Source organism: Leucoraja erinacea, chromosome 3 (genome assembly GCF_028641065.1).
Source record: "Leucoraja erinacea ecotype New England chromosome 3, Leri_hhj_1, whole genome shotgun sequence".
NCBI lineage: Eukaryota > Metazoa > Chordata > Chondrichthyes > Rajiformes > Rajidae > Leucoraja > Leucoraja erinaceus.
The window spans coordinates 11,520,313-11,537,053 of record NC_073379.1 but is presented as its reverse complement, the minus strand read 5'-3'; the positions used below and the strand labels follow the sequence as shown (position 1 = coordinate 11,537,053).

General features: G+C 43.5%; 1 protein-coding gene across 1 annotated transcript in view; it reads left to right on the top strand.

The window, feature by feature from the left end:
• The window catches only part of LOC129695275 (leukemia inhibitory factor receptor-like), a 128,300-nt gene that overhangs the window by 73,306 nt on the left and 38,253 nt on the right, over positions 1-16,741 (top strand). The window contains 3 exon segments of the mRNA XM_055632070.1: positions 2,295-2,432; positions 11,026-11,292; positions 15,124-15,241. Coding sequence (XP_055488045.1) covers positions 2,312-2,432; positions 11,026-11,292; positions 15,124-15,241 — 506 coding nt within the window. The 5' untranslated portion in view covers positions 2,295-2,311.

Here is a 16,741-nt window from a genome sequence, read left to right as displayed (position 1 = left end):
CCGCATTCAATCATGACTGATCTATCTTTTCCTCCTAACCCCATTCTCCTGCCTTGTCCCTGTCACCCCTCACATCATAACCCCTGACACACTACAGTAAATGTTATTAGAGGGACAGAAGTGCAGATACTGGAATCTTGAACAAAAAACAAAGTGCTGGAAGAACTTAGTGGATCAGGCAGCATCTGTGGAGGGAATGGACAGGCGATGTTTCAGGTCTGTACCCTTCTTCAGACCCTTGTTTTACAGTTTGACCCACAGAGTTCCTCCAGCGAATGTTTTGATACCTTGGGGAAAAAATGACTTTAATTGATCTTAATTATAAATCCTTTGGTGTTTTGGAAGCTGAATACTTTGAGCCATAATCCCATCAGGATGGCCTATCTTACTGTATCATTTCATTGGGCCCTTGATGAATATATTTGATGCACAGTTGGCGATTATCAGATCGAAACCTGGAGTAAGCCCACTGCACCCCAGGGATACTTGATTTGTTATGGATGTGAACAGTGCAAGATTATTTTTGTTTTAAGTATGCTTCTTCTTCTTATCGAGTCCACACACTAGATTAGAAGTTGTTCAGCCAGAGCTGAACACACCTCTCGGCATCTGCATTCAATGGTGTCTGTCTTGTCGCTTCTTATGCTTCTTGTGCGTGTTGGTGGAAAGATTGGTGGAAACAGGGCCGTGACGTGAACGCTGTTTCCTTGACCCTTATTAAATATGAATGTCAACTTGAGGCTATCCAAATTGTGAAATGACTCTCTGTCAGTTGAACCATAGTTGAACTATATTTTTGCACTCTTTTTTTCCCTTTTGGATTACTTATTGTACTTGCGTTTGACGATTGTATTGATGTGTAGTATTATCTGTTCTGTTTGGATTGCATGGAAAACAAAGGCCTGGATAGAGTGGATGCGGAGAGGATGTTTTCACCAATGGGAGAGTCTAGGACCAGAGGTCATAGCCTCAGAATAAAATGATGTAACTTTAGAAATGAGATGGGAAGGAATTTCTTTAGAGGTTGGTGAATCTGTGGACTTCATTGCCACAGACGGCTGTGGAAACCAAGTTAATGGATATTTTTAAGGCGGAGATTGACAGATTTTTGATTAGTATGGGTATCAGGGGTTATGGGAAGAAGGCAGGAAAATGGGGTTGAGAGGGAAAGATAGATCAGCCATGATTGAATGGCAGAGTAGACTTGATGGGCCGAATGGCCTAACTCTGCTCCTTGAACGTGAAACCGTTTCACTGTACCTCGGTGCACATGACAATAATAAATCTAAATCAAATAGAAAACCATCAGATTCTTCTTCTTGCGTATGGAGTGCACAGCCTAAAGTTGTAGGACAACTTGTTCTATTTGATCTTATTTGATTGTGCACGCCGGGTTGATTTCATTCGTCGAAACAGGGCGGACTACTTGAAGGTTGCAATCTTTCACCCCAACCATCGGCTGATACTTCCAGAGCAAATATATCCCAGATTGATTTCCCTGACTGCATCTTCTGAGCTTTCCACAGTTACAGTGAGCAGGTGGGCTTCCATGTATATGAGCTGGAGGGGAAAAATTAATGATCATTTGTAGTTTTTCAAATGGCTTGACCCAGGCTCATCTTAAAAGGATAGTAGACAGAATCTAACTATGGTAGTAAAGTTCTTATTCATGTCTTTGTGGTCTGTGGATCATTGTTTCAAAACTCCGGTTAAAACAATGGTTTACAGGTCAGCTTGTTGTTCCATTTTGATGATTAATTGATTTGGAGATTGCGACATCTTTAACTCATTATTAATTCATATTTTAGCGTTTGGGTTTCTTTTTAGGATGCAAGACTGCAGCAGTGTGCTATTCCAGGCCTGCTTCGCTATGCTTGGGTTACTATATGTGAGAGCTGATTCTCAGGGTTCAGTGTGAATGAAGTTATATTGTAGATTGCAGTGTTTTTATTTTAATGCCCCTTTTGCCTCGTAAGTAACAATTAAGGTATAAAGTACTGGAAGTGTGCTGCAAAGTTCAGAATTGTGTGGAGAATTGCCAGCAGGAAACTGTTCTTCATAACAACTTTTGGATATAATACTGCTTATGGTGTGCTATGTGTTGCAGTGTTAGCAGAATATTTTGTTATCAAGGCATCGTGCACTGTTGATGTCCTCTTGGCATCTGGCCCAGGACGACCTGTTTTCTGCACGGCTGCACTCAATTAGTGCAAAGCGCAGAATCTGAGATGATTTCAGAAGTCAACAAATGGTTTGGGATTTTATTCTAACTTGACGCACTTCTTTTGTTGCAGGGAAGTGGAGTTCTCTAATGGATGACTTTTCTACGAACACATTCAAGGCTGGCAGAATGAAGCTGTGCGTGGTTTTTCAGTTTGTGCTTTTGACCCTCTCATTATCGGCTTGTGATCTGGCCTTGGCTCTGAATCACGGTGAGTTAATGTCTATTTCTGATTGCTTTTACTAAAATTGATGGCTTTTCTGTAGTTTGGAGTTTGCAATGCTTTATCCTGCCTGTTTTATTCATCTCTTTTCCTGTCACCATTTCAATTAAGTGACACAAGGTTTAATATAGGGAGGTTGCACGGCAGTCGAGGTCACGAAACGTGACGCGCACTGTTGCCGTGCAACGCCTTCTGGAGTACAAGCCAGAAGCACTTACTATGGCTGCCAGTACAGCGGGCCCATCTTCTGTCCCAGCATCCGGACTCCACGCTGACTGGGCAATGCCACAGACCCACAGCCCGTGACAGTGCGGCCGCACCGGGGGAGACGGGGTGGAGTGCGGCCGTGGCCGGATAACGCTGACCCTGGGGAGAGAGTGGGGTCTGTCCCGAGGGATGCGCTCCTTTAGCCGTTTACACCTTGGTACTCGGGTTCAGAGCAAAGATACTAGAGCATTTGGTTCAGAGCACTCAAGTCACCCTCCACAATTCTTTACAGCCCAAAAATCGACCATTTCAGCGTTTTTTAGCAGGTAAGAAAGTACGCGTTTCGTGTGTTAACGGTGTATGCCGGAGGCTGCCATATCCTCCAGAAGGATTGAGTTGCTCTGTGCGTCATGCCCTTTGACTCGATGACCCCGCCCGATAGAACATAGAATAGTACAGCAGAGGAACGGGTCCTTTGGCCCACAATGTTTACGCCGAACATGATACCGAGTTAAACTGATCTCATCTGCCTGCACATGATCCATATCCCTCTATTCCCTGCACTTCCATGTGCTAAACCAAAAGACTCTTAAACACCACAATCGTATCTGCCTCCACCACCACTGCTGGCAATGCATTCTGGGACCCTACCACTCCATGTAAAAAAGAAATTTGCCCTGCACATCTCCATTAAAGTGTCCCCCTCTCACATAGCGATGCCTTCTAGTGTTGGACAATTTCCACCTGAGGTGGCAACCGTTCTGGCTGTATACCGCATGGTGTCTGGTGTCTGGTGTTTGCCTCTGGTGTCCCTGTAATTTTTGGGGATTAGCTGCGCAGCCATTTCCTGCACAGTTGTTTAGTTTAGTTTAGAGATACAGCACGGAAACAGGCCCGTCGGCCCACTGAGTCTGCACCAACCAACGATCTCCGCACATCAACGCTCCCCTACACGACACTGCCCTACACACACACACTAGGGACAGTTTTCCATTTTATACCGAGCCAATTAACGTACAAACCTGTACATCTTTGTGGGAGGAAACCGAAGATCACGGTGAAAACCCACAGGGTCACGGGGAGAACGTACAAACTCCGTACAGACAAGCACCTGTGGTCGGGTTCGAACCCGGGTCTCTGGTGCTGAAAGGCAGCAACTCTACCTCTACGCCACTGTGCCGCCATTCATTTAGTTGGATTTAGAGTTTTCTCTGTCTGCCTCATTAATGCTACCCCGTATTTCTCAGTTTGGATATTTATAAAAGCAAACCAGATTACTTGCAATATCACCAAGAATTGCAGAGTTTGACAAGACCCTCGGTCATTATGAGGAGAAACACCAAACTGAGTTTGTTTTATTTTGAACTGGCCATTAATTGAGATGTACAAAATTATGCAAGGATCAGGTGGGTTAAATAGGAAAGAGATATTTCCCATGGTAGAGAGAATTCAATAGCAAGGCACAGATTAAACTTAATTAATACCAAAATTAAATAGATCTGAGGATTTTTTCCCCACTCAAAATATTATTGGAGCCTTGATTTGGCCTCCTAGGAGAATGTAAGCTTTATTAAGAGGTACTTGAAGAGCTGTACTGTACAGACGAGAGCTGGGAAGTGGAAGTACTTTAGTTTGGTGAATAAATGAATGGAAATACGTTATTATCACATGTGACATGTCATTAGTGAGATTCTTTGTTTTGCTTCCACAAGTATGCAAAGAGCCGCCACATATTGGTCCGTCAGACCTCCAGCACCCATCGCGGGCCTGCCTGGCCTTGAGCACCCACTGTGGGCCAACCCGACCGCCGGCCCGTCCTTGACCGCCGCTGGGTCTTGATGGCTCGGAGGCGGCGCTCACCGGGAGCTTCCCTATGCGGCGGCGCCCGCCGGGAGCTTCCTAGTTTAGTTTAGTTTATTGTCGCATGTACCAAGGTACAGTGAAAAGCTTTTCTTGTATGCTAACCAGTTAGCGGAAAGGCAATACATGATGACGATCGAGCTATCCACAATGTACTGATAAAGGGAATTACGTAATAAAGGGGATTACGTTGGGGTGGAGGGTATTGCACCGAGGAGTCCCCTGCAACCTGTTTCTCTCGCTGTTCACAGACTCGCCAGCCGCCTGCCACTTTTGTGGGCTGGAAGAGTCTGTGTACCACGTGTACATGGAGTGTGTGAGGTTGCAGTCCCTGTTCTAATATCTAAAGGGGCTGCTCCTTGCCTTCTGGCTGCGCTTCACACCCACCATCCTCATCTATGGACACCCTGTGCGTAGGGGAGAGGGTAGGGCTGAAGATGTCCTGGTTGGGTTGCTCCTGGGCCTGGCCAAGCTGGCCATCCGCGAGTCACGGCACCAGGCAGACGAGGGCTCTACCCGAGCCGGCTGCCCGCCCCTTTTCCGGGGTTACGTCCGTGCCCGTGTGAGATTAGAGAGGGACCACGCGCTGTCCACGAGCACCCTGGGGGATTTCCGGGACCGCTGGGCACCGCGGGGGGTTGAATGCATCCTGGACAAGGAGTGTAACATCGTTGTATAGCAGTTTATTTAGGATATTTGTTTGTCTTGTATTATGGTGGTGGGTTCTGGTTTGTTTTGTTGTATTGCAAATATTATTTTTAATAATTGAATACATTTTTTGATTTAAAAAAAAAGGGAGGAATTATGTGAATAACATTTAGTGCCACACAAAGTCCAATAAAGTCTGATCAAAATAGTCCAAGGATCTCTCCAATGAGGTAGATAGTAGCTAAGGACTGCTCCCTAGTTGTTGGTAGGGTGATGTTCAGAAACCTGAGCATATGGAGTCCTGTGCCAACATTGTCTATGATTCGGTGAAGTGCCTCCACCCCATGCCATGATTACCAAGAATTGATGCAAGTTTCATAGTGATGTTAGAGATAGTGATGAAAAGTTTATTCCAACACTTGGGTTTTAGTGAGCATCTTAAAGGAGGAGGTAGAGAAAAGTACTGGAGAAACTCAGCGGGTGCGGCAGCATCTATGGAGCGAAGGAAATAGGCAATGTTTCGGGCCGAAACGTTGCCTATTTCCTTCGCTCCATAGATGCTGCCGCACCCGCCGAGTTTCTCCAGCACTTTTGTCTGCCTTCGATTTGCCAGCATCTGCAGTTCCTTCTTAAACATCTTAAAGGAGGAGAAAGGATTGGAAAGGTTAAAAACAAGGAACTGGCGGTGTTGTTTTACAAAAAGAAGACACACAGTGCTGGGCTCAATGTAGTGTGGAGGTAGGGGTACAAAGGCAAAGGCCTCTGCTGAGGTTCACTTGCACCTCCTCTAACAAGCATTTGGTGTCTTTTTGTTGGAGAGGTTCGTGCTTGAAATTCCGGAGTTTGGGAATTTGGCATTGTAAGACTTACCTGCCTGCAGTTGAGCAATTGGGTTTGTGGGCGTGATGAACCTAGAGGAGTGCCAATATCTCTGAAGGTTGTGGAGCTGGGGGAGGAGCAGAGAAGTACAAGGGTAAGACCAAAGAAGAATTTGAAAAATATGTGATTTTCGTAACTAAAACTTGCATAACTGGGAGGCTCTAAAAGTCAGCAAACACAAAGGTAAGATAGAACAGGGGCAGCAGATTTTGAAGTTTTCTTCAGCTGACTGGCTAAAAGGAATAGAATAGATAAGGATGTGTAACACTGTGTAGAAAGGAACTGCAGATGCTGGTTTACACCAAAGATAGACACAAAATGCTGAAGTAACTCACAGGGACCGACAGCACATCAGGAGAAAAGGAATGGGTGAAGTTTCGGGTTGAGATCCTTCTTTAGACTGAAAATCAGGGGAGGGAACCAAAATATATAGAAGAGTAAGGTGTTTCACACCGTCTCCTCAGACTCTCAGTCTGATGAAGGATCTTGACCCGAAACGTCACCCATTCCTTCTCCGAAAATGCTGCCTGTCCCGCTGAGTTACTGCAGCAATCTGCACGACTGTGTTGGAATTCACAGTCCCTCATTTTACTTTCATTAGCTAATCACAAACTGGCTTATTCACAGGGTTGGCCCCAGGCCTCATCTTAAAATGTTTTTCTCCAACAGAGAGACTAATAAATACACTGACTGAAGACCAGTTATTGCTTGTGTAGAGTTCAGGCTTCAGACCACTTGTGTCAAGTGGCTCTTGCAATATTTATTCAGCTACAGCTTAGGATGTCAAAGCCCTACCCTGCGTTTTTTGTTTGAATGGAAGTAATTAGCTTATATTGTTCATTTTAAAGCATTTACACATTTTAATGTGTTTACTGTGTTGTCTGTTAAAATATATTTTAATGGACATTTTAAGAGCATATTTCTGTTGTGCAGGGATGACGGCAGAGATTGTAATAGAGAACATAAGTAATATCGGCTTCATTTTTGTTACCCATGGAAAGTATATGTGGACTATGAGGACACTGCAGTTAATGTTTGAGTTTCTAATGAGATGAGGTAATCTGTAATCTTTTGCCATGATATTGTTAAACAACATCTTTTTCCTGCTTCCTTTTATTTTAAAGGAGTGTTTCTCTTGGCAAGATCATAGCTTTTGAGCATAAACAACAGGATGATCATGGGCTATGAACCTATTTTTGCGGTAATTTTCTTTAAATAAACGTGAGAAGGCAGCAGGCAAAGGCAGAGATCTCTGTAAATAATATTAGTACGATAGTGCTACAGCCTTACAGCGCCAGAGACCTGGGTTTGATCCTGACTGCGGGTGCTGTCTGTACGGAGTTTGTACGTTCTCCCCGTGACCTGCGTAGGTTTTTTTCCAGGATCTTTGGTTTCCTCCTACACTCTAAAGACGTCCAGGTTTGTAGGTTAATTGGCTTGGTATGAATGTAAAATTGTCCCTAGTGTGTGTAGGATGGTGTTAGTGTGCGGGGATCGCTGGTCAGTGTGGGCTCGGTGGGCTGAAGGGCCTGTTTCCGTGCTGTATCTCTAAACTAAACTAAGCTCCAGGTGGGTATAACGGTTGGCATGGTCATGGTGGGCGGAATGGCCTGTTACTGCACTGTACGTGTGTGTCTTTGACTTCGGGTGCACACCAATAATTCTCAAGACGTACAACTTCATCCAAGATAGAGTAGATTTTATGACATCACTGTTTCTTGACTCTTTCAACTGGGCATCAAGGTCCTAGAAATTTGTTTCTGGTTACTGGGAATTTAAGGAGAATCGCCTGGGGGTTAACAACTTAGGAATGGTACACAAAAAGACACAAAGTGCTGGAGTATCACAGCAGGTCAGGCAGCATCAATGGAGCCCATGGATAGGTGATGATTGGGCTCGGAACCCTTCATCAGACTGTTTGGGTTGGTCTGGCCTGGCGATGTGTTGATGCCCTCCGCCATTGCTCCACTGTGTCGCTGCAGGCCACATCCGATCCGCTCGCTCGGCCACTTGGAGCATCACCCGATCTAATGGGACACCAGGTGGCTGCAGGGTCTCCAGTAACCCACTCCGTCAACTCGACCACTCTTATACATATAGAAAAGATCTTTCCAGCATTTGGGTGACCAGAATGAGGAATTATGGCAGCCACTAATAAAATCAGTTGAAAACTGAGGGGAAGAAGCAGTTTGTGAGTCTGATTGTGCACGCCTTCATGCTTCTAAAAATGTGCATCACCAGACTCAGGAACAGCTTCTTCCCCTTTATTTATCAGGTTTCTGAACGGTCCTTTCATAAGCTAGGGAGCTGTCTGATTCACCTCTACCCCATTGCAGGCATTGGACTTTGTCTCTGGAACTGATGCGCTACAATGCTGAGAACTATATTCTGTACTCTGTATCTTCCCCTTTGCTCTCCCTATTATACTTGATTTTGACTTGATTGTATTTATGTACAGTATGATCTGATATGATTGGATAGCTTGCAAAACAAAGCTTTTCACTGTACCTTGTACATGTGACAATAATAAACCAAATAAATTCATTACTTGGGGAATGGTGAGAATGCGGAGCTTGGCACAAGTTGTGATGAGTGAGATTGATAAATTTGAGAGAATGCCAGATAATCATGGGAAAGAAAAGAATAGAAGGCTTGTTGTAGAGTATATGAAGCAAAAGACAGATAGGCTGAATGATAGACACAAAAAATGCTGGAGTAACTCAGCGGGTCAGACAGCATCTCTGGAGAAAAGGAATAGGAAACACTAGACGAAGTGGGAGCCGTTGGGTCCCTGTCACATGGGAGGCCTGGTCCCCCAACGCAACCCATTCCCCAACGCAATATTCCACCACTCACCCGTTCCCCCAATGCAACCTGTTTTTAATGTTTTTAATGTTTTAAAGAAAAACCTCGATAACTTTTACAATATACCACCGATCGGAATGAAACTTGTTGCACTCGCAGCACAGGAGAGCGGCGAGTAACCTGGTGAAAATTGTAGCGCTATTGTTTTTATGCAAATAGAAAAACCGAGCAAACCGGAAGAGCACAAGATCAGAGTTTTAGTTATGTATAGATTTTGGGGCAAGAACCTCCGTCAGACTGGAAATAGAACAAATAAATAAAAGATGCAAAAAAGTAATGATGGTAAAGGAAACAGGCCATTGTTAGCTGTGGAGTAGGTGAAAACGAGTTACAGACAATGAGACTCGATGAGACTCAACAAGAAACTCGTACAATGACTTGGGTGGGGGAGAGAGGGGGGATGCAAGGATTAATGAGCAGTTCCTGTACTCTCTATTCTCTTTTAATACAGATTGTTTTTGTTACTGGAGTTTATTTTTTAATGTTGGGAGCAAATGAATTGTTTCCATTCAAGAGCAAAAAACACATTCTTTGACAGAAACTTTGTTTTCAGATGTTGTTTTTCTAGCCTCTATATGGAATAGAAATAAATTGCTGCTTTGGAAATTGAGGGCAGTGCAGGTTTGCAGCCCCCTCTACTGACAGATGCAGGTACATTGATGGATAGGATAGGTTTGGAGAGATATGGGCTAAACGCAGGCAGGTGGAACTAGTTTAGATGGGGCATGTTGGCTGGTGTGAGCAAGTTTGGCCAAAGGGCCTGTTTCCACGGTGTATGACTCTATGACTATACAACTGGCTAGATTTCTAATATCAGAATTTTGTGAAGCTACAAAGGCTGGAAGATTCATGAGCTCGGGTTAAAGCTCCCCCCTCTGTGAGCTGATTCACAGAGGATCTGTGGGTTTCTAGGTCAATTGTCCTCTGAAAATGTCCCCTTGATTTTTTATGTCAGGGTCAGGGCTATGGGTAGTTGAGATGATTATTTTTTTCCAATCAGTGTTCATGCTTCAACATCCAGTACTGATTTCAACACAGGGTGGCACGGTGGCTCAGCAGTAGAGTTGCAGCTTTACGGTGCCAGAGACCCGGGTTCGATCCTGTTCTCCCCGTAAACGCGTGGGTTTTCTTCAAGATCTTCGGTTTCCTCCTACACTCCGAAGACGTGCAGGTGTGTTGGTTAATTATCATCTGTAAATTGTCCCCAGTGTGAAGGATGGAACTAGTGTACGTGTGATCGCTTGTCGGCGTAGACTCGAAGGGCCTGTTTCTACACTGTCTGTTTCCACACTAAACTGAAACTTCTCAAATTAATGGCCAAATGGCCCACAATATAGGGCAAACTTGCACTAAACATTATTCCCTTTATCATGTATCTGTACACTGTGGATGGCTCAATTGTATTCGATTCCGCTGACTGGATAGCATGCAACAAGAGCTTTTTACTGCACCTCGGTACACGTAACAATAAACTAAACTGAACCAAGACTGAAGAGGTGGTAATGTGTGACTGACATTTAACCTAGGTGTGTTTAATGTTTGTAGAGAGTAGGGGAATAGAAAGATTGATACTAAAGAAGAATCTATTGGATATCTTGGAGGCGAGGCTTGGGTTGTTGTTGGATAAGGTGAAGAAAGGTCATCCGATCGCAGCAAATCACCTGGAGAGGAGGAATGGGTGACGTTTCTGGTCGAGACCCTTCAGGCTGAAAGTCCCGGGAAAGGGAAACGAGTTGGTTCCATTCCCGTGACTTTCAATGTGAAGAAGGGTCTCGACCCAAAATATCACCCATTCTTTCTCTCCAGAGATGGTGCCTGTCCTGCTGAGTTACTCCAGCATTTTGTGTCTATCTTCGGTTTAAACCAGCATGTGCAGTTCCTTTCTACACACAACAAATAACCTTCAGTATTACTCAGCGGGTCGTCTGGCTAATGGGTCAGCGGGGGTGGTTAGAGAGGGAAAATAAACAAAAACTGAGGTGAGGGCAGCTGATATGAACATAAAAATGTTGCCAAATGATTATAGGACGTGCCCAGCTCATCAGGTGCCACCGTGCTCTACGATTATGATTCCACAACTAGGCTATAACAAAATTAAAAGGTTTTTTTCTTGTTCATCTAGATCCGTGTGGTTCCATTTCTGCCAAGGTCTTGGTTGCTCATGTTGGTTCGAGCCACAATATAACCTGCTCCTTTTGCAAAGAAGGAACCGCTGATAAGGTCCAATGGAAATATGGTGGCAATGAGCTTCCAAGCAGCCAAATCATTAAGATCGGCTCCAATGCTAGCATGGCGATGCTGATCAACCTTGCCCTGACCAGCAGCAAGGGGGAGAATTTGACGTGCATGACGGAAGAGGAGTCTTACACTGTGTTAATTCAAACAGGATGTGAGTATGCACTGAAGGGATGCTGGCACAATGCCCTATATAAGGGGTTCACATTTTGAGTTACAAATCAATTGATCTTTTACCCAGAGTAGGGGAATCAAGAACCAGAGGACATAGGTTTAAAGTGAGATGGGAAATATGTGCGGCATTTCTTTCCACACAGTGGGTGTGTGGAACATGCCACCAGAGGAGTTAGTTTAAGCAGGTACTATAACATTTAATAAAGATATGTTAACAGGTGCATTGATAGGATAGAGGGACATGGGCTAAACGCGGGCAGGTGGGACTAGTGTAGTTGGGGTCTGTAACCTCCTTTTGCCCTGGTATTTTTTCATTCACATGTTTAACCTATAATATTTTATTCTTAATGATTTAATGTTTTATGTTTTATTCTTAATTTTTTACTGTCTGTCGTGTTGTTACTTGCGGGCGGAGCACCAAGGCAAATTCCTTGTATGTGGACATACTTGGCCAATAAAATTATTCATTCATTCATCTTGGTCAAGTTGGGCTGAAGGGTCTGTTTCATTGGTGTATGATTATGACTACATCAACAGTATGACCAATAAGTCAAATTTGGAGAATCCAGAGAAAAACGATATACTGTAATGCAGAAGCTAGAGTCAGAGAGTTGCACAGCATCGATCAGGCCCTTCGGCCGACTATATATTTGGTCCATGCTGATCTATTTGCCCATCTGCACTAATCTCATTTGCCTGCAATAGATCATTATGTTTCTATGCTTTATTTAAATTTAAATGTCTATCTAAATGTCTCTTAAACAAAATGTATTAGTTCAGATGCCTTTCAATTGCCTTAAACCTATCCCCTCTTATTTTTGATACCTCTCCCATTGGAAAAAGATTGTGGCTATCCACGCTGTCAAAGCCTCTTTTAATTCTATGTACCTCTATCTAATCTATATATCGGTCACCTCATCTACTGTATCCGCTGTTCCAGATGTGGACTCATATATCGGTGAGACCAAGTGCAGGCTCGGCGATTATTTCGCTGATCACCTCCGCTCTGTTCACATAAACAATAACTCCTCTTCCCACTCCCACACTGACCTTTCTGTCCTGGGCCTCTTCCACTGTCAGAGTGAGGTCCAGCGCAAATTGGAGGAATAGTACCTCATATTTCGCTTGGGTAGCTTACACCCCAGCGGTATTAATATTGACTTCTCTAACTTCAAGTAACCCTTGCTTTCCCACTCTCTCCATCCCTCCCCCTTCCCAGTTCTCCGACCAGTCTGACTGTTCCTGATTACATTTTATCTCTGTTTGCTTTGTTGTTACCTTCTTCTAGCAAACAATGATCTATTCTACATTTTCCTTGATCTCCACCCCCTTTGATGTCTAGATCTCACACCTTACACTTCCTTATCTCTATATCTCCCGCTCTCCTGACTCAGTCGGAAGAAGGGTCTTGACCCGAAACGTTACCCATTCTTTCTCTCTCGAGAGAGATGCTACCTGTCCCGCTGAGTTACTCCAGCGGTTTTGTGTCTATCCAGGGTTTTGTAAAGTTCATTAATTCATTCATTCAATCAATCATTAAGTTGCAAAGTAGTATTCCAACTCTTACATTTTATGTCCTGACCTATGAAGGTAAACATACCAGATACCCTCTACGTCACCTTATCCACTTGCTACCATCTTCAAGAAACTGTCGGCTTGATTCCCCAAGGTTCCTCTGTTCATCGACATTCCCCATACAGTGCCCTCCATAATGTATGGGACAAAGACCCATCATTTATTTATTTACCTCTGTACTCCACAATTTGAGATTTGTAATAGAAAAAAATCACATGTGGTTAAAGTGCACATTGTCAGATTTTCTTAAAGGCTATTTTTATACATTTTGGTTTCACCATGTAGAAATCACAGCAGTGTTTATACATAGTCCCCCCATTTCAGGGCACCATAATGTTTTGGACACAGCAATGTCATGTAAATGAAAGTAGTCATGTTTAGTATTTTGTTGCATATCCTTAGCATGCAATGACTGCTTGAAGTCTGCGATTCATGGACATCACCAGTTGCTGGGTGTGTTCTCTGGTGATACTCTGCCAGGCCTGTATTGCAGCCATCTTTAGCGTATAATTATTTTGGAGGCAAGTCCCCTTCAGTTTTTTCTTCAGCATATAAAATTGAGGTCAGATCGGGTGATTGACTTGGCCACTAATTTTTTAGCTTTGAAAAACTCCTTTGTTGCTTTAGAAGTATGTTTGGGATCATTGTCTTGCTGTAGAATGAACCACCGGCTAATGAGTTTTGAGGCATTTGTTTGAACTTGAGCAGATAGAATGTGTCTATACACTTCAGAATTCATTATGCTACTACCATCAGCAGTTGTATGATCAATGAAGATAAGTGAGCCAGTACCTTCAGCAGCCATACATGCCCAGGCCATAACACCCCCACCACCGTGTTTCACAGATGAGGTGGTACGCTTTGGATCTTGGTCAGTTCTTTCTCTCCTCCATACTTTGCTCTTGCCATCACTCTGATATAAATTAATCTTCATCTCATCTGTCCACAAGACATTTTTCCAGAACTGTTATTGTTCTTCTTGGCAAACTGTAACCTGGCCATCCTATTTTTACAGCTAACCAGTGGTTTGCATCTTGCAGTGTAGCGTCTGTATATCTGTCATGAAGTCTTCTGTGGACAGTGGTCATTGACAAATCCACACCTGACTCCTGAAGAGTGTTTCTGATCGGACAGGTGTTTGTGGATTTTTCTTTAGTCACACGGGAGGCCTGGTCCCCCAATGCAACCCATTCCCCAATGCAAAATTCCACCATGGTGAGGGAGACGGGGTGGTGTGGAGGAGGGGGGGTTGATGTCGGGGAGTTAGAGAGCTTTCTTCTGTCATCAGCTGTGGAGGTCTTCCTTGGCCTGCCAGTCCCTTTGCGGTTCACCAGTGCTCCCTTTCTTCTTAATGATGTTCCAAACAGTTGATTTTGGTAAGCCTAAGGTTTGGCTGATGTCTCTAACAGTTGTATCCTTGCTTCTGAGTATCATAATGGCTTATATGACTTTCATTGGGACATCTTTGGTCCATATATTGATAAACAGCCATAAAAGTTTCCAAAGGTGATGGAAAGACTGGATGAAAGACTAGGTGCTGAGCTCTCTTATACCTGCATTAAGGAGACATTAAAACACACCTGAGCAATTACAAACACCTGTGAAGCCATGTGTCCCAAACATTATGGTGCCCTGAAATGGGGGGGGGGGGGACTTTGTATAAACACAGCTGTAATTTCTACATGGTGAAACCAAAATGTATAAAAATGGCCTTTAATAAAATTTGACAATGTGCACTTTATTCGTGTGATTTTTTTCTATTACAAATCTTAAGTAGTGGAGGCAAATAAATAAATGATGGGTCTTTGTCCCAAACATCATGGAGGGCACTGTACCTCTCATGTACTGTGTATGTCCTACACCTATCTAACTTCCCAAAACGCATGACCACATATTTAGTAGGATTAAATTGCAACTTCCAATGCTCTGCACAACTTCCCTTCTGATCTGACTGCCTAGCCTCTCCATGCCGCTCACAATTTTATATACTTCCATCAGATCTCCCCACAACCTCCGACGTTCCTGAGAAAACAAATCAAGTCTATTGAGGCAGTCAAAAAAGGAAAAAATTAAAATGATGGATTCGATCTCAAATAGTTCACTTGCAGAATTGGACAGATGTGGAACTAGATAAATCAAATATGCATGACGTATTTCGTTACTGGTCAGCGTAGGGTGGTTCTTTATCTGCCCTAACTATTCAGCCCCTGTAATTGCAATGTTCTTGCTTTCTCAGATCCTCCAGATGCCCCTCGAGATATGAAGTGCGTAACTCAGAACTTTACTAAACTCAACTGTTCATGGGACCGTGGGAGAGACACAAATATAGAAACCAACTACATTTGCTGTTGCCAGTGAGTTGTCTTTGTTTCTGTGAACTTGCATTATTGTTGTACTGTCATATTTAAAACAAACATATAAAGTGCAGCAGGTACACAAAAAAGCTGGAGAAACTCAGCGGGTGCAGCAGCATCTATGGAGCGAAGGAAATAGGCAACATTTCGGGCCGAAATCCTTCTTCAGACGGGATATAAAGTGCAGCATTGTAGAAGCAAAGACTAGCAGATAGACGCAAAGTGTTGGAGTAACTCAGCGAGTCAGGCAGCATCTCTTGCAAATAAGGATAAGTGACGTTTTGGGTTGGGACCCTTCTTCAGACTGATGTGGTGGGGGGGGGGGGGGGACGGGTACTGGAAGGATGGTAGGGGCAGGACAAAGCCTGGCAAGTGATACAAAGAACTGCAAATGTTTACAAAAAAAGTCTCAAACTGCTGGAGTAACTCAGTGGGTAAGGCAGCATCTCTGGAGAAAAAGGATGGGTGGCTTTTTGTGTTGGGATCCTTCATTAGAAGTGCTGAGTAACTCCAGCACTTCGTGTCTTATCTAAGTGCTGCATTGTTTGATTTGATATTTGCCTGCTATCTATATGTACTAGCCATTTAAAAAAAAATGAAATAAGCAGTTGGTGGACCTGGCCAGTTTTCTCCTTTCCTGTACTACCTGTATGATCCTAGACCAGGGAACTGAGCCCTGTTGTGGCTGGGCCCAGCAGACATTGTACAGACCAGATGTCAAAGCTGGAATCCTGTCTGCTATAGCCTGATGTTGTAAGGATGCCTGTATCCACTGAGCTTAGTAGGTGCTTGATTGCAATCATGCACAGTCTTTCCGCTGACTGGACAGCACACAACAACAAAAGCTTTTCACACTGTACCTCGGTACACGTGACAATAAACTAAATGACCATTTTGGAAAATATTAGGGAAAAAGTTCATTATTCAGTCTCTTTTCGAAATAACCGTGGAGCTTCAATTATCATTTTATTTTTGACATTTAGTTTGAATTAGTGTGCATTCATTCCAACATTTTTTGTTTATTGTTAGCCAAACCCCACTCCATGACATTATTTCCACATCCACCCCACCCCACCCCACCCAACCTCATACAGTAATACATTATGTGACACATTATTGCAATGACTTTCCAACATGGAAAAACAACAGACCGACTGTTTTGCCTTTATCTACCCAGTTCATTGCATTGCCAGTAAGATTGGCAGATTTGCCAGTTGTAACTTTCCATTTGTAAATTATTGTCTAAATGATACTCTGAAATTTCCATTCTTCTACCCAGTTTATTACGTTGCCAATAAGATTAGCAGATTTGTCAAATGTGTGTTCCCTAATTGTCCTAATGATACCCTGAAGTTTCTGCTGTTCCAGTGAACACTAGTATTTCCCAGAGAAAGACATTAGGCGAAAACTGGCCCAACATGTCCTGAGGTGGTGTAAGGTACTGCAAACATTTAAATAGTCTTTCCAGTATGACAATATTGAATAAAATAAATGAATTTG